Source organism: Trachemys scripta, chromosome 7, assembly GCF_013100865.1.
Source record: "Trachemys scripta elegans isolate TJP31775 chromosome 7, CAS_Tse_1.0, whole genome shotgun sequence".
NCBI classification, from domain to species: Eukaryota; Metazoa; Chordata; order Testudines; family Emydidae; genus Trachemys; species Trachemys scripta.
In genome coordinates, this window is record NC_048304.1 from 113,644,475 (window position 1) to 113,663,601 (window position 19,127).

Genomic DNA, 19,127 nt, shown 5'->3' on the forward strand with positions numbered 1-19,127 from the left:
AACAGCCTCTAGCACCTCGGCTCATGAGGGCGGATCAGCAAGTGCATTAGATGTAGGTAGTTTACAGACATTATCCAGTGACTCATCAGGGACAGTAGACAGATGATTAAGTAATTCAGTAAAGTGTTCACACCACCCTTGGTGGATGATAGTGTGATCTGTGATGAGAAATTCATCATCAGCACTTGTTAGCGGTAACGGCAGATGGGGTAGGGCTATACACAGTTTTGACCATATCATAAAAGCTTTTGGGATCATGTTATTCTGCAAGGAACTGCTATCCAGCCACTTGGTGTTCAAACCACATATTTTGCTTTTGGCAGAATCTGTGTTGAAGTTTGCTGCAAGCTATTCTATATCTGGCCTTTTTCAACTCAGAGGACAGGTCAGGTAAGAGCACATTATGACCTTGCCTGTTTGGCATGAAGAAGATTTGATATTTCAGAACCATTATCATTGAGCCAAGCTGCATGATGGCATTTCGTATATCAAACACAACTGACAATTTTATTAGAGATTGTATCACACAGGATTACACCCATTAAGCAGATACATCATCATTGATTGTTGGAAGTTTTCAAAATGATAGTTAGCTGTGTTGAGAATTGTTCGGTGGTGGATGGATCTTTCATCCGGGAAACATTTAGATGCTTAGATGACTGGTTTTTATGCCTTTTCGGCCAAATAGAAAGGGAGAACTTTGACTGAACAAGACAATGGTCAGTTTAGCAAGCAGCTCAGTGTAATACCCAGGTTATGTGCACATCCCATAGGTCCCGCTATCGGACCAACACATAGTCACTCAGATGCCAATGACATGACCAAGGATGCATCCAAATTATTTTGTATTTGTCATGGAAATGGAAGACAGTGTTTGTGATAAATAATTGGTGCCCAACATGTCACCAGCAAAAATAAGCCATTACTATTCATTCTGTCAATGCTATGTTTGCCAAGTATGCTGCACCATGTAGAATCATCATCGCCAACATGAGCAGGGAGTCAATCAGATCAGATTATTTAGTGTGGAGTAAATTTGCTCCTTCCCCTCATCAGAGTTAGTGATTGTTTGCGTGTAGGACTGATTACCGAAGCATAACATCCACCTCTCAGAGCAGCTGAAGCTTCATCAATCTGTCATTTATACCAATGGGTAGGCTCTCCAAACAAGAGACAAGATTTTTTCTAATTGCAAAGCCATCTCCCATGTTATGTGGCTTGTTTTGTAGGTGTCCCTTCCAGAAGAATGTGTACCCTGAACTCTTCTCAGTCAGTTGATCTTCTTCAGCAAATTACTTCTCACTCAGCACCACAATGTTGATGCGATATCTTTCAAGCTCTTGAGCAATCAGAACGATCTGCCTAGCAGGACAGTCAGTTTGATCTGGACGATCAAGGAGTGTACGGACCTTCCATGTTATAACTCTGAGACAATAGGAGACTTTTCAAGGCATGTGTAAGTTTCAACCATGTGATGGAACACCTTCCAGTTATAGTACACTGGCCACAGCTGTTCAAGATGAGCAATTTTTAGGACACCTTTTCTAGCCCCCTCCTCAGATTGCTGTCAGCTATACTGTCCCTGAATAAAGCAGTTGAGTAAATCATGATGCTGCCAACTATGGTTTCCCCCCAAGTCAATGCAGATCCTCTCTTGCTACAGAGGGCAGGACAAGAGGCAATGGGTCTTCAAATACTTAAAAGGCTGCCATAAAAAAACGGAGAAAAATTGCCACAGATGGCAATTTGTTGGATTTCTGTATGTTGCCACACAGGGCAGGACAAGAGGCAATGGGTTCAAACTACAGTATAACAGTTTTAGTTTAAATCTCAGAAAAAAATTCCTAATTGTACAAACAGTACAATACTGGAACAAACTGCCTAGGGAAGTCATAAAAGCTCCTTCATGGGAGGTTTTCAAAAACAGGTTGGATAGCCATCTGTTTTGGATGGTTAAGACAACAAATCCTGCATCTTGGCAGGGGGTTAGACTAGATGACCCTTGTGGTTCCTTCTAACCCTATGATGCTATGATTGTAATCTGGCCAGTTGCTAACATGCATCACAGCTCCAAACTAGCTACTTTTATGAAAAATTTCAGGGAGATGTCAGCCTTCTCAAAACTTATAATCACTCTTTTCAAAACTATGAATCTATAGCATTTATATATTGCTTTTCATCTCGATGCAGCCAAGTAATTTGTGCATGTATGTTGATAAATAACAGCCTCACTATCACTGTTTGACAGCTGACTATGGGATCATGTGTTTAAAAAAAGAAAGAAAAACAACAATATAAAATTAATTTAAGCTAACTTCCACCTAGGTGACATCATTAAGAATCGTCATTTTAGATATCACTATACTATATAACTAAATTTATACTTTCCCTCTTGTGTAATCTCAAAATGTAATTTTGGTTGGATTAGTTTTCAAGTGATAGGCAGCCTTGGAAATCTAAAAATTTCAAAATCTTAAATTCTAGAAGAAACAAATGTTTTCAAATAATGCTTTAACATTTTAAATTCCTTTGTTGAAGAATATCATAGAATCTTACAAAAAGGTTTATAAATTTGATGTTGTTTTTGATCCCAAAATATGTTTTGATCACCACTCTATTACCATTACAAACCTCATATGTAAGAATCACAATACACCTGCAGCTGGAGTGTGTCCGTGGCATGCCAGGTCACTCATATGAGCCTTCATCATGTCTTAGTTGGATTACTGTAATTAATTGTATATAGAATTTCTTGTTTTCTTTCTACAAGCTACCATGTTTTCAGATTTCTATAGGAAGATTGCTAACATTAGTGAAACACCTCTGTGCCGGTGTCTGTGCACAGCTTCACTACCATAGGAGAATCACTAGGGAAACTGTACCTTAGGCAGGCACAATTTCTCTAGATATTGCCCTGTTTGTGGTGAAGGAGGAAAGATGGGGATACCCTTTGCATCAGACAATAGGTACAAGATTAATGTGTTAGTCTGGGGAGTAGAGATCTCATGGCTTGCCCACTTCTGGGTGAGTTGTATCCCAGAGGGGGACACAGAGGCAAGCAGTCCACAAATTACTTAAGAGCTGGCAAAGAAAATTAAACAATTTTTAGGCCAAATCAGCGACATCACCAGAGCTGCACTCATTTACAAAAGATGAGGATATTACCCTTTGAGTATAAGAACCAATCAGAGCAGATTAGATTGAAGTAGCTAACTGGATTAGAGAGATTTGCATATACATTGCACAGTTATTGGGAAATAAACATATAGCAATTATGTAAATCTTGCACTCTGGTGAATAATGGCTGTCTGCCATTGTACACAAATTTGCATACTGAATGGTTATTGGGAAATAACTGAACAGTGATACTCCAAAGTAGTGTAGGTAATTCATACACGTTAAAAGTTACACATTCTTATAAAACAGTTGATTTTTTAAAAAGTGTTTCAATTTAATCCTGTTTTGGATCAGAGAATAGTCCTACATTTTCAGATAGGGACCAATGCTGTATTCCTTCCACAGCCAAATCTCACAGCCCACTTGTCTTTTAACAACATATTCAAGAAAGGAAAAGTGAAGACTCTCTTGATTTTGTTTAAAAACAGTTTTCTTCAACAGTTTTCGTAATATGAGTTTATAGTAATAATTCTATCCAAAATACTTATTTCAAAATCATCACATGCAGGTCTACCTGCATTTATATAAATCAGCATAACTGGCCTATGATTTCTATTACATACTAACATTAAAGGTATACAGTTGGAAAAATATTTTGGCTAATCTTTGCATAAAGAATGCAAAGACTATCATTATTATAGCCAAGAGGACAATAACTGTATTTACCCAAAGTACAGAGGTCAGGAACCTCAGCAGTAGTAAATCAGGGTTGGCACACATAAATTAAAGGTTTCCAAGTAGGGATTTCTTAAGAATTAAGAACTGGCAAATCTAATGCTTTGGTGGAACATAAATTAGTATGGATTCAATTAGACATTAGAAGAAGCAATTTACCTGAAGAAGGTGACAAAGAACTGCACAAGATCCATGATGGTGTTGTGCTGTGAAAAGGCAACCTGCAAATAAAAATAAAATAATTACCACAACATTTTCACAGTCAACAATCCCTTAGAATGTTCTAGAAATGGGTGATTTTTTGACTCCACAGATGATCAGTTTAAAGTCTAATTTCGGCATGGTCTGCATACCTGCACAACATCCACTTACCATAAAGAGAGCTGGGTAAATAACTTCCAAAACAGGTGCTTAAAATGGATCTCTTTATGTCAAGTGCAAAACAATGGAATGCAGTCATCATCTCATATTAAAATTAATGGAAATATACACATAAGAATATAATGTGACATGTATAATACCAGGAACAAATTTTTGAAGATTAATAGACAGTTAATAGACAAATAGATTTGAAGACAATTCCAGAAAAAAAAACATACAGATTGGTTTTGTTATATTTAACTCAGCAATATTTTAATTATTTTCATTTCCATTTTAGTTAGGATATTGAGAACAGATTTTAAAAGCGACACTCAAAAACATTCTCTGCCATTAAACCAAGACATTTTTAAAGTTTTTTTTCCAAGATAAAGCACACTACAACATATTTTTTAAAATAATGTTAATTTAAAAAACAGGTAAATTTGGTGCATAATAAAAACAGATTATTCCAAAACAAACACATATTAACAAACAGTGTTTTAGGTGAGCTTACTTTTTAAAATAAGATGATCAGAACTTTGTGCAATATTTCAAATCAAGCCCTTCTATTAGATCTATTCACAATGCTAGAATAAATTTCGTCTAACAAGTTTTTTTAAATAATTGCACATCATACATCCTATAATTTATTTTTAAATAATGTTAAGAGCTGTGTCTAATGTTTTAGAGTTATAGTTGCCAATATTCCATGATCCATCTCTTGTTCAGTGTTTTGTAGTATGTAATTACTGAATTGAGGACATAGTCTATTCTTTATTACTGTTACTGTAGAATTTTCTATAATGAATTGCAAAAGGTGTTTCTCTGACAATGCTCCATCTCTATCCAAGTCATTCTTGTTTCTACTATTTTTCTGCAATAATGGTCTGGTTCTCACTACCCATAAGTCCAAAGAACTTAAATTTTCCTTAAGAGCCAATATATGCACTTTTGATATGATACATCAAGACAATATATATATATATATATATATATACACTGTCCAAATGGTTCTCTCACACAGAATCTTGGCTTTCCATTATTCCACATTAAGGTTAGAATGTGACTTCAGCCCTACACAGGAGTGCTGTATTAATTTCCCCATTGGAGGGGTAAACCCAGAAGACATTGTCACTCGGACAGACTTCTGAAAATTGCAATTCATCTTCTGCTGCTTTTTTCTAAATAATTTGATGTTGCAAGTTTCAGGGGGTAGCCGTGTTAGTCTGTATCCACAAAAACAACAAAGAGTCTGGTGGTATCTTAAAGACCAACAGATTTATTTGGGCATAAGCTTTCGTGGGTAAAAAAACCTCACTTTTTCAGATGCATGGAGTGAAAGTTACAGATGTAGGCATTATATAATGACACATGAAGAGAAGGGAGTACCTCGCAAGTGGAGAACCAGTGTTGACAGGGCCAATTCAATCAGGGTGGATGTAGTCCACTCCCAATAATAGATGAGGAGGTGTCAATTCCAGAACAGGCAACACTGCTTCTGTAATGAGCTAGCCACTCCCAGTCCCTATTGAAGCCCAGATTAATGGTGTTAATGGTGTTGCAGTCAGCCAGCAGCAATTTATGACACTCATCACTTCAGCTCAGCTGCACTGGTCACAATCCAGGGAATGTTTATGGAGCCAAGGCTCTATCCTTAACCTGTATAGTCTAAGTTTCTTTCTAGCCCTAACCTTGTTTATCTACAGTACACAGACTTCCTCTGCCTCTCAGATCAAATGCTCAACTCTGGCACTACATCATTTGCACAGCAGTACTATAATAAGCCTACTGCAATATCAATAATTCTTGGCTCATTCCTTTGTGGACGAACCCTAGGCTAACCATGGGTTTTCAAATATATAGAATAGCATTCCACCGGTTAAACGTTTATTAACTAGGGCGAAGTGATCAATTGCACGATTAAAAAGATCAGTCGCACGTTTAATCACACTGTTAAACAATAATAGAATACCATTTATTTAAATATTTTTGGAGGCTTTCTGCATTTTCAAATATATTGATTTCAATTACAACACAATACAAATTGTACAGTGCTCACTTTATATTTATTTTTATTACAAAGTAAATAGTATTAGATGAATTGAAAAATACAAGTAATGTAGTGCAATCGCTTTACCATGAAAGTTGAATTTACAAACGTAGAATTATGTACGAAAAAACCTGCATTCAAAAACAAAACAATGTAAAGCTTTAGAGTCTACAAGTCCACTCAGTCCTACCTCTTGTTCAGCCAATCGCTTAGACAAACAAGTTTGTATACATTTGCAGGAGACAATGCTGCCTGCTTCTTCTTTATGTCATCTGAAAGTGAGACACGTGTTCTCATGGCACTGTTGTAGCTGGTGTCGCAAGATATTTATATGCCAGATGTGCTAAAGATTCATTTGTCCCTTGATACTTCAACCCCATTCCAGAGGACATGCATCCATGCTGATGCTGGGTTCTCCTTGATAACGATCCAAAGCAGTGCAGACTGATGCATGTTCATTTTCATCATCTGAGTCAGATGCCACCTGCAGAAGATGGATTTTCTTTTTTTGTGGTTCAGGTTTTGTAGTTTCTGCAACAGAGTGTTGTTCTTTTCAGACTTTTGAAAGCATGCTCCACACCTAGTCCCGATCAGATTTTGGAAGGCACTTTAGATTCTTAAACATTGGGTTGAGTGCTGCAGATATCTTTAGAAATCTCACATTGGCACCTTCTTTGCGTTTTGTCAAGTGCTGTGCATTTGTTCTTAAAACGAACAACATGTGCTGGGTTATCATCTGAGACTGCTATAATATGAAATACATGGCAGAACGCAGGTAAAACAGGGCAGGAGACATACAATTCTCCCCCAAGGAGTTCAGTCACTAAGTAATTCACTTTTTTTTTTTTTTTTTAAACGAGCATCATCAGCATTGAAGCATGTCCTCTGGAATGGTGGCCGAAGCATGAAGGGGCATACGAGGGTTTAGCATATCTGGCACATAAATACCTTGCAATGCTGGCTACAAAAATGCCATTCGAATGCCTGTTCTCATGTTCAGGTGACATTGTAAATAAGAAGCGGGCAGCATTATGTCCTGTAAATGTAAACAAACTTGTTTCCCTTAGCGATTGGCTGAACAAGAAGTAGGAATGAATGGTCTTATAGGCTCTAAAGTTTTACATTGTTTTGTTTTTTAGTTCAATTATGTAACAAAAAAACTACATATGTAAGTTGCACTTTCATGATGAAGAGATTGCACTACAGTACTTGTATGAGGAGAATTGAAAAATACTATTTCTTTTATCATTTTTACAGTGCAAATATTTGTAATCAAAATAATAATGTAAAGTGAACCCTATAAACTTTGTATTCGGTGTTGTAACTGAAATCAATACATTTTAAAATGTAGAAAAAAAATCCAAAAATATTTAATAAATTTCACTTGGTATTCTATTGTTTAACAGTGCAAATAAAACTGCGATTGTGATTAATATTTTGAATCACGATTAATTTTTTTGAGTTAATCACGTGAGCTAACTGCGATTAATCGACAGGCCTATTATTAACTTCAAAAAAATTGACTTTCGATAGTTCGTGAACAGTTTTTACTTCCCTTCCTTCCTTCCTTCCTTCCTTCCTTTTTTCCTCTTATATCTTCTGTAAGTGGATCATTCCAGGCCTGAGTTATCCTATTCCCTATATGAAGCTTCAAAGAAACGATTTGCTTGGAAATCCCACTTTATCAGCCAGGCCTCCATTTAGTTAGTGGAGGGGACAGTTTAATTTTGTAAGGATCATTTTGCAAAGGCCTAAGCTTCCTGGAGCAACATGTTCAAATCCCAGGAGTAAGGTGATGAAGGATCCAAGTTCCACAGTCTGAGAGGGAACTGAGGTGGATGCATCCTCTTGAGAGATTGCACTTGTGATAAGAGAAACCAAGAAAGGATAGAGAAGAAAATAGAGAGCCACCCTGATACAGGGTAAATGGGATGCCCGGGCAAGAAATAGGGCTGCTTGTGGGAGAGAAAAGGATTCCACAGGAAACAGATGACTAAAATGAGAGACTGTAGGGACTGAAAGTGACAACAGACCTAGGGAACCAGATCAACACCTGCCACAAAGTATCATTAAAGATGAAGAATAGCTCTAACTGGAGCGAGTGAGAGAGCTAAGACCTGGGACAGAATGTCCAACAGAGCCTGAGGCTTACCTAGAGAGATAAGGGTCCTCTCTACTCTGATGTCCAGAAACTTTCACAGGTGTGGGAAGGCCTGAGACTGTTACATCAGCAATGTCCAGGGCACCCAAATCAAGATGCTTCCACAGTTTGGACACCAGAACCACTAACATCTATAGGGAGACCGGTGTGTAGAATGAAAGCCTGAATGACAGTGTGATTAAATTGGTATTTGCTGATAGCTGAAGGATAACAAAAAGAAAGTGCAAATAGCCCATGTAGATGAGCACGTGAGGACTGGCATTTTGCAGATAAATTAAAGAAAGTATATGACCCTGCAAGAGGGACAGGGCAGTACATCATGGGGTTTTCATCTGAAATTTTCATTTACAGCAGTGCAGAAAACATAGCTCAAAATTGAGCCTGAAGTCCCAGTGCAGAGACATGGAAATAATGTGGGAAATAAGTAATTTGAATAAAATCCCTAATTCCTTCCACCCTGGAGAGGCCAGGCAACTGACTCCTTCATCCAGAAGGTTCTGGATTTTTAAGTACTGGGCCTAGATCTTTGAAGATTCTCAGGGCCAATAGGTCAGAAGAAATTACTAAGAGTAGGAATCTAAGTAAAGACCTGGAGGGTTATTTGGTCCAATGTGTAGCGCATCCCAAGAATAAACAATACTTTAATATTACCTTAAATGAAAAGCCAAAAGTTTCCTACAATCAAAAGCTATGTTTAAACGCAGACACTATTCACTTCAAATGATATTTAATGTTCAAAATAACCCCTGGCTTTTCCAGAAAGAAGAGTTACTCACCTTCCCATAACTGTTGTTCTTCAAGATGGATTCTTCGTATCCATTCCAATTAGGTGTGCGTGCGCTGCGTGCACAGTCGTCGGAAAGTTTTTTCCCCTAGCAGCACCCATTAGGTTGGCTGTGGAGCCCCCTAGAGTGGCATCTCCATAGCGTTCTATATATGACCCTGCCGACCCGGCGCCTCCTCAGTTCCTTCTTGCTGGCTACTCCGACAGAGGGAAAGGTGGGTGGGTTTGAAATGGATATGAGCAACACATTTTGAAGAACAACAGTTATAAGAAGGTGAGTAACTGTTCTTTCTTCTTCGAGTGATTGCTCATATTGATTCCAATTAGGTGATTCCCAAGCCTTACCTAGGCGGTGGGGTCGGAGTTATGGAATTCCTGATTGGATCAAAGCTCTGCCGAAAGCTGCATCATCTCTAGTGTGCTGGACGATGGCGTAATGAGAGGTGAACGTATGTACTGAGGACCAAGTAGCTGCCCTGCAGATTTCTTGGATTGGGACTTGGGCCAGGAATGCCACCGATGAGGCCCGTTCCCTAGTGGAGTGTGCTGTAAATGTTGGGCTGGAATTTTGGCCAACTTGTAATATGTGCGGATGCAGGACGTGACCCAGGAAGATATTCTTTGCGATGATACCGGGAGTCCTCTCATCTGGTCAGTCACCGCGACGAATGGCTAATTCGACTTTCTGAATGGCTTAGTGCGCTTGATGTAGAAGGCTAGCACCTGCCGAACATCCAGAGAGTGCAGCCTCTGCTCACGGTTACTGGCATGAGGCTTAGGATAGAAAACGGGCAGGACTATGTCTTGACTTGTATGAAAATGTGACACAACCTTAGGAGGGAAGTCCAGGTGAGGCCTAAGTTGCACCTTATCCTTGGGGAAGACTGTGTAAGGTGGGTCAGAGGTGAGGGCCTTTAACTCAGACACCCTCCTTGCTGAGGTAATGGCGACCAGAAAAGCTATCTTGCATGATAGATAGAGAAAGGAGCAAGTCGCTAGCAGAGGGATGGCCAACCTGAGCCTGAGAAGGAGCCAAAATTTACTAATGTACATTTTCAAAGAGCCACAGTAATACGTGAGCAGCCCCCCATCAGCTCCCTCCCACTTTCTGCCCCACTCCCAGTGCCTCCCACCCACCAGCAGCCCCGCCAATTAGCGCCTCTCCCTCCCTCACTGCACCTCCCGATCAGCAGTTCTGTGGCGTGCAGGAGGCTCTGGGGCAGAGGTGGGAGGAGCGAGGGCACGGCATGCTCAGGGGAGGGGGTGGAAAGAGGTGGAGTGGGGGCAGAGCCAGGGGTTGAGCAGTGAGCACCCCCCGGCACATTGGAAAGTTGGCGCCTGTAGCTCCAGCCCCGGAGTCGGTGCCCATCCAAGGAACTGCATATTAACTTCTGAAGGGCTGCATGTGGCTCTGGAGCCATAGGTGGGCCACCCGTGCACTAGTGGTTCAAATGGGGGCCCCATTAGTTTGGAGAGGGCCAAGTTAAGGTCCCACATAGGAACTGGCTGTCTAATCTAGGGATGGAGGAGTTCCAGGCCCTTGAGAAAATGTCCCACCATGGCGTTGGCAAATACGGAGCATCCAGACACTCCTGGGTGGAAGGCCAAGATAGCAGCCTTGATGTACACTGATGGATGACGCTGCCAGGCCTTGTTGTTTTAAGTGTAGGAGGGACTCTAGGATGAGTGGCATAGGCACCTGAAGTGGAGGTGTGTGATGCTGGGCACACCAGCAAGTGAACCTTTTCCACTTAGCTAGGCAAGTGGCCCTGGTGGATCATTTCCTGCTGCCAAGTAGGACTTCCCTTACCAGTTCTGAGCACAAAAGTTCCACGGGGTTTAACCATGAAGCTTCCAAGCTGCAAGATGAAGGGACTTGAGGTCTGGGTGGAGCAGGCGACCGTGGTTCAGAGTGATCAGGTTGGGATGTAGTAGCAATTTAATCGGGGTGTCCACTGAGAGTGCCAAGAGCGTGGTGTACCAGTGTTGTTGAGGCAACACCGGGGCCACCAGGATTACCTCCACTCCATCACTGCGGATCTTGAGAAATACTTTGTGTACAAGAGGGAATGGGGGAAAGGTGTACAACAGACGCCCACCCCAGGGTAGCAGAAACACATCCATGATCGAGCCTGGGCTGTGATTCTGGAAGAAGCAGAACATTTGGCACTTCCGATTGCTGTGGATGGCAAACAGGTCAACCTGGGGAAACCCCCACCTATGGAAGATAGAGTGTATGATGTCCGGACAGACGGACCACTCGTGATTGTGGAACAATCTGCTGAGGTGGTCTGGTAGGTCTTTCTGAGTTCCTGGGAGGATAGGACGCTTCCAGGTGAATGGAGTGAGCTATGCAGAACTCCCAGAGCCTGAGGGTTTTTCAACACGGGGGGAGGAACAAGCTCCACCCTGCCTGCTGATGTAAAACATGACAGTGGTGTTGTCCGTCCTCACTGCCATGCAGCCAGGCCCAAAAAGTTTGGCATGCTAGACGTACCGCCCTGAGCTTCTGGATGTTGATATGAAGGGAGAGCTCATCCCCAGACCATAGGCCCTGCATTTGTAGATCTCCCAGATGCTCACTCCAACACAGAGCTGACCCGTTCATTACCAGGGACAAGGAGGGCTGGGTGCTGTTGAAGGGTACTCCTTCGCATACCATCCGAGGGTCAAGCCACCATTGGAAGAACTCAAGTATGTGCTCTGGTACTGTCACTACTAAGTTCAGGTTGTTGCATCCCGGGTGATAGGCTGAGCCAAGCCACACTTGCAGGGGTCTGAGCCTCAGCCTGGCATACCGGACCACATAAGTGCAGGCTGCCATGTGGCTGAGGAGACATAGGCAGCCCCTTGCAGTAGTGGTCGGGAATCACCTGAGGCCTTGAATGATGTTCGACATGGCTTGGTATCATGTCGCCGGCAAAAACACTCTTGCCTTCACTGAATCCAGCACTGCTCTGATGAACTCTATTCTCTGGGTCGGACACAGGGTTGACTTGTTCATAGAATCATACACTATCAGGGTTGGAAGGGACCTCAGGCGGTCATCTAGTCCAACCCCCTGCTCAAAGCAGCACCAATTCCCAACTAAATCATCCCAGCCAGGGCTTTGTCAAGTCTGACCTTAAAAACCTCTAAGGAAGGAGATTCCACCACCTTTGTAGGTAACGCATTCCAGTGCTTCACCACCCTCCCAGTGAAAAAGTTTTTCCTAATATCCAACCTAAACCTCCTCAACTGCAACTTGAGACCATTACTCCTTGTTCTGTCATCAAGTACCACTGAGAACGGTCTAGATCCATCCTGTTTGGAACCCCCTTTCAGGTGGTTGAAAGCAGCTATCAAATCCACCCTCATTCTTCTCTTCTGCAGACTATACAATCCCAGTTCCCTCAGCCTCTCCTCATAAGTCCTGTGTTCCAGCCCCCTAATCATTTTTGTTGCCCTCCGCTGGACTTTTTCCAATGTTTTCACATCCTTCTTGTAGTGTGGGGCCCAAAACTGGACACAGTACTCCAGATGAGGCCTGACCAATGTTGAATAGAGGGGAAAGATCACGTCCCTCAATCTGCTGGCAATGCCCCTACTTATAGAGCCCAAAATGCCGTTAGCCTTCTTGGGAAAAAGGGCACACTGTCAACTCATATCCAGCTTCAAGTCCACTGTAACTGCTAGGTCCTTTTCTGCAGAACTGCTGCCTAGCCATTCGGTCCCTAGTCCATAGCAGTGCATGGGATTCTTCCGTCCTAAGTGCAGGACTCTGCACTTGTCCTTGTTGAACCTCATCAGGTTTCTTTTGGCCCAATCCTCTAATTTGTCTAGGTCCCTCTGTATCCTATCCCTACACTCCAGCGTATCTACCGCTCCTCCCAGTTTAGTGTCATCTGCAAACTTGCTGAGAGTGCAGTCCACGCCATCCTCCAGATCAAAACCGGCCCCAGGACTGACCCTTGGGGCACTCCACTTGATACTGGCTGTCAACTAGACATGGAACCACTGATCACTACCCGTTGAGCCCGATGATCTAGCCAGATTTCTATCCACCTTATAGTCCATTCATCCAGCCCATACTTCTTTAACTTGCCGGCAAGAATACTGTGGGAGACCGTATCAAAAACTTTGCTAAAGTCAAGGAATAACACGTCCACTGCTTTCCCCGCATCCACAGAGCCAGTTATCTCCTCATAGAAGGCAATTAGCTTAGTCAGACATGACTTGCCCTTGGTGAATCCATGCTGACTGTTCCTGATCACTTTCCTCTCCTCTACATGCTTCAGAATTGATTCCTTGAGGACCTGCTCCATGATTTTTCCAGGGACTGAGGTGAGGCTGACTGGCCTGTAGTTCATGTTGAGGAGGAGGCTCAGTCTCTTGAAAGCGGATCTGACGAACTGGACCTGAGATTCCACCTGCTCCCTGGTGCGCCCCCTGAGCAGCCAGTCATTGAGGTAGGGGTTTATCTGCTCCTGTCTCTTGCGAAGGAAGGCTGCTACAACTGACATGCACTTGGTGAAAACTTGGGGGGCTGTCGACAGACCAAATGGGAGGATTGTGAACGGATAGTGTTTGTGGTCGACCACAAACCTTAGAAATCGCCTGTGCAAGGGGGAAATGGCTATGTGAAAGTACACATCTTTCATGTCGAGGGCAGCGTACCAGTCTCCCAGATTCAGGGAAGGGATAATTGTGCTCAGGGAGACCATATGGAACTTCAACTTCACGATGAATTCGTTGAGTCCTCACTGGTCTAGAATGGGTTGGAGACCCACCTTTGTCTTGGGGATTAGGAAATAGCAGAAGTAGACTCCTTTGCCCCTTATCTCCTGCGGAAACTCCTCCACCGCTCCTATGGCAAGGAGTGACTCCTGGATAACGAGTTGCTCATGAGAAGGGTCCCTGAAGAGGGACGAGGAAGGGGGGTAGGAGGGAGGGGAGGAGCAGAATTGGAGAGAATATCCCACTCTACCGTGTGACTAACCAAGCGGTCTGATGTTATTTGGGACCAAGCATGGTAGAAGTGGGATAGACGGTTCAGAAAACACGGGGAAGGATCCGGTGCTGAGACAGATTCTCCGTCCACGGGCGCACCTTCAAAATGATTGCTTTGAGCCCGACAAAGGTTTAGTCTGGTCCTGGCCCTGCCAAGACAGAGGATGGGAAGGCTTGCGCCTGCCATTTCTGCCCCCGTATCTGTAGGGATCCTGCCTCGGCCTAGGAGGATATGACCGCTGTTGTTGCGGTTGGGGCTTAAAGAGCTTTCTTTGGGTTGCTGGGGTGTGCATACCCAAGGATTTCATTGTAGCCCTGGAATTCTTTAGGCTATGCAGCCAGGAGTCCGTCTGTTCAGCAAACAGACCCACCCCATCTAAAGGCAGGTCCTGAATAGTTTGTTGAACCTCGGGTGAAAGCCCCGAGGCCTGCAGCCATGAGCTACGCCTCATGGCAATTCCTGAGAACAAGTTGCGCGCTGCCGAGTCTGCAGCATCCAGTGAAGCCTGTAAAGAGGTCCGTGCCACTGCCTTGCCCTCCTCGATAATAGCCCCAAATGCCTCTTTGGTCTCTGCTGGTATCAATTCCTTAAACTTCAGCATCGAGTTCCAGGAGTTGAAGTTGTATCTACTCAGGATTACCTGCTGATTGGCAATCCTGAGTTGTAAGTCCCCTTTGGAGTCCAAATAAATCCAGGTGCTTGGCGTCCTTTGACTTAGGCACTGGGGCTTGCTGTTCCTGCCTCTCCTTCTCATTCACTACAGCCACCACTAGGGAACAAGGCTGTGTGTGTGCTTTATAGGGGACAAAATATTTCCTCTCCACCCCCATGGCGGTTGGAGGGATGGAGGCCGGGGTCTGATAAATGGTCTTTGCATTGATCTGGATAGTTTTGATGAGTGGTAGAACCACCCTAGATGATCATTCCGGTGCCAAGATATCCACCATAAGGTCCTCGGACTCTACCACCTCCTCGGCCTGCAGGTTCATATTTCGTGCCACCCTGTGTAGGAGTTCCTGGTGGGCACAGCTATCTATAGGGGGAGGCCTGGAGGTGGAGATGCCCACCACAGCCTCATCTGGGGAGGAAGATGAGGAGGTTAGAGGGGGAACTGTGTCCTCCTGACCTTCCTGGTCCTCCAGTATCTCCTGTCCTGCCTCTAAGCCAGGGTCAGCCACCCAGGGCCAGCGCTTCCACTAGGCGACCCTAGGGCGGCAGGATTTGGGGGGCAGCATTTTGCCATCCTCGGCGGCAATTCGGCGGCGGGGGTCCTTCCACTCCGCGTCTTCAGGGCGCTTTGGCAGCAGGTCCTTCACTCGCTCCAGGACCCGCTGCCGAAGAGCCCCGAAGACGTGGAGCGGAAGGACCCCCGCCGCCGAATGCTCTGAGGAGGAGCACTGCTGCCTAGGGCGGCAAAAACCCTGGCGCCGCTCCTGCAGCCACCCCAGGGTCAGGCTCAGGAACAGGTTCCAGAGGAGGTGGTAGGACTGGTAACTCCTCCGCACCCCTCAGGGTGGGATGACTGGCCGGTGCGTCCGGGACCCTTGTCTCAGATGCCACCAAACGGGAACCCCTGGACTGGGTGCCCTGGGCCTGGTGGTACACCCAAGGGGTCCAAAATGGCCACTGTGCTGGCCCCTGCCACTGTGTGAGCCATGGTGCCACACCCATGTCTGGTCTGCCCCATGCCGACTTGCATCGGGCCCGCTATGAATATTTAGACCCCGTTTCCGAGCCTGAAGATGGGGATCTAGACTTCGAGGGCCAGAACGGTGCCGAGCGCTGTTGGGCTGGGGAGTGGTGCACTGAGGCTGGGGAGCAGTGCCGCGAGCTGGAACGGTACTGCGACCTGGACCAGTACGGCGAGCGGGGTCTGCGCGATGACACGGAATGGTGCCAAGACAGACTGTGCCGGGACTGGGACCTGCTGCGTGACAGCAATCGACGCTGCGAACGGGAGCGCTGGTGGGACCTGAAGTGGTGCCGCAAGTCAGACCAGTGCCACAAGTGCAACCGGTGCCACGAGTCTGATCGGTGCAGTGACTCCTCCCTTGTTTCTGGTGCCGCTTCTGACCTGGGGAATGGGACCGGTACCGCGGGTCTCGCCCAGAGTCCTTCCACGACGCCGTCTCCATGACCACTGCTGGGGCACTACGCACTGGTGCCGGGTCCTGCCGCGCTGATGCTGGTTGTGGTCTAAGTGCCACTTCCATAAGGAGATGCTTCAGTCTAAAATCCTGCTCCTTTTTTGTTCTCGGGCAAAACCCTTTGCAAATCTTGCATTCCTCTGCCTGATGTGTTTCCCTCACACACTTTAAGCAAGCATCGGGGGGGTTGCCCATTGGCATAGGCTTGTTGCAGGGGTTGCAGGGTTTGAATCCCTGGGACTTAGGCATGCCCTGAGTCCCCAGGGAGAGTGTGGTCAGGTTGGAAGGGAATCCCCCACTCCCAACAGTGAACTATTAACACTACACTACATTAACTAATAATTAACTAAACTAAGGAAGACAAACACTAAAGTAGATTGAAGCTAGGAAAATGCGGAGAGCTTGGAATCGATATGAGAAATCACTCGAAGAACACCACTTGTTACAAATATCATATTTCAGGGGCTCAACTAATGCAGAGAGACAAAACATAAGCAATTTTCAGCAGAGTTCATCTTAAGTGACACTATTAAAAAGCTATTTGTTGAAGAAGCCTTTACATTTTGCAGAACTGCAATTATTTTCACTTAAAGTGTCAGCATTCATTGAAAGTATCCCTCATTCCAGAAACAATTATTGTCAAGGAAAACTATTGCAATCAATAACTACACTCCTTCTGATTATAAACGATAGCCACATAAGGTAAATTTTACATCAAATATTTCCAAGAAAGATCAGTGCCTTAATTTCTCTTTTCACACAGCACAGCATATCTGAAAGTAAGCAGATTTACAACTATTCAATGAATTTTATACGACCGTTAACTATTACATCTTTTTTCAAAAGTACAAAGGATAGTCTGTAAGCCACAGCTGGGTTAGATGCGTTTAACAGATGTAGTCATAAACGAAGTATATACTACATTATTTTATGCCTTACATCTCTAAAGCTGCCATCGGTGAAACCAGTGTGGACACATCCAGGCAACAGATTAAATGCAAATAAGTTAAACTATACAAACTGTGATGTGCTACTAAAAGAGTTCCTCCTTGCAAACGAATAAAGCTTCATAAAATATTAAAAAACAACATTTGTTTGCCAGTGTAGGGCCTGCTTTGAGATGACCAATATTTCATGACAATGAAGTCATAAGACCAGTAAACACTGAGAGCTTATTCCAAATATAGGAGACATGACCTTCCACTGATATCAGTTGTTGTCTTCCAATGCCTAACAGTCAGTGTTAAAAGATGCCTATTCACAATACCCTAATTACATAAACACCGTCATGCTTCTCTTACTAATTTGCAAACAGATCATTCACTTACTACACAGTCTATTTATATTTGAATTTATGAGCAGGTCATCCAGGAATAAGAATAAGAAAAAATAGTCTGTCCCAATGAGCCATAAAATAATTAACAAAATGTGTTTTCTGAAGGAGTTTTAGGTCAGATAGGAATGCTCTTGTCCCTTGTCTTGTGATTATATAGGTATGCAAGGAATAATTTTCAATTCCAAATTCCTTCCTTCTAATTTAAAATAAACATATTGTAGGTGAATTGGACTTTTGTTGGTTTGTGTTCTGCAATACATCATGCCCAAACAACATTTAAATTCTCCAAGTTTGTCCAATAAAATCATGAGTGCAATTAATATGGTATATATCATTTCTTACATGCAAAGATCCAAACATGGAACAATCAGATGCTTGAATTCTTATCTTAACATACCGCCCTCCTCCCCTCAAAAAAAATGTAAAGCACTGGTGTTAAATACATTCCTCCATCATTTCTTAGAGACATGAATAAATCTGGGGTAAATAGGGATGAATATATGAGCAACTTTTACCATACTTTGCAGAATGATAAAGTAGAAAAAATGCCATGGGTAAATTTTCAGATGTGGCAATAAATAGCATCTCATTTGTGTGTCTGCAGAATTTTATGAATGCAAACATAAGGTCACCCTTTGTGAGTACAGATACATATAAAAAACCATAACACTTATATGTTGGCTTTAAATAATCTAACATATGAAAATGCAAGTGTTAATATTTGCAACAATATAACCCATTTCTCCCAACGTGTTTCTGGATGCAGATGCTAACACTTGATCTCATCATTATTAGATTTTTTTTAAAACAGTATGTACATGAAGTAATGCACATGTAGGTATTTGTATAAGTCATTTTCATTGTGTTACATGTCCCCTCTGGTGGCTAGTCTACAGATATTAATCTAGCATAACTATCAGTTTAAGGAGTTATGGAGTCTTCCTGCATTTATTGAAGTTACTGGCAAAACATCCAGAGACTTCAGTGATGCAAGTTCAGACCCTTACTCTTTTAGTGTTAAAGGCTTTAACTTTTCATTCTGGAGTTTCCAAGTTCAGTCCCTGGTGATAACTTGTGATGGAGGTCATTACATTGCACATGCAAAATGAAGGCAAAATTTATGCATGCACAATTGCGCATGCACACACATGAAGGTTGAAAATACATCCTATTGCATTCACTTGTGACCATCTTATTTAATACATGACAAAAGACAGAATATTCCAAATGCAATTAGATTTATAAATCTGTGATCTATAAACATTTTTCTTTATTTATAAAATGAAAATTCTTTGCTTTGGGAGTAAAGATTATTTCCTCATTATTTTAACCCAAGTAAACTTTATAACGAACTAATATTTTTTGTCTACATTACCCATTTGAAGAATGGAACATTATCAAAGGTCCATTATGTAACAGATAGTAAGGGCTAGTGTATCAGTCAGCA

At 43.2% G+C, this 19,127-nt stretch overlaps 1 protein-coding gene across 1 annotated transcript in view; it reads right to left on the reverse strand.

The window, feature by feature from the left end:
• ATRNL1 (attractin like 1) overlaps positions 1–19,127 on the reverse strand; it is a 1,006,335-nt gene that overhangs the window by 391,549 nt on the left and 595,659 nt on the right. Inside the window, exon 25 of the mRNA XM_034775239.1 lies at positions 4,012–4,073. Within this exon, the coding sequence (XP_034631130.1) occupies positions 4,012–4,073 (62 nt within the window). The remainder of the gene's footprint in view (positions 1–4,011; positions 4,074–19,127) is intronic.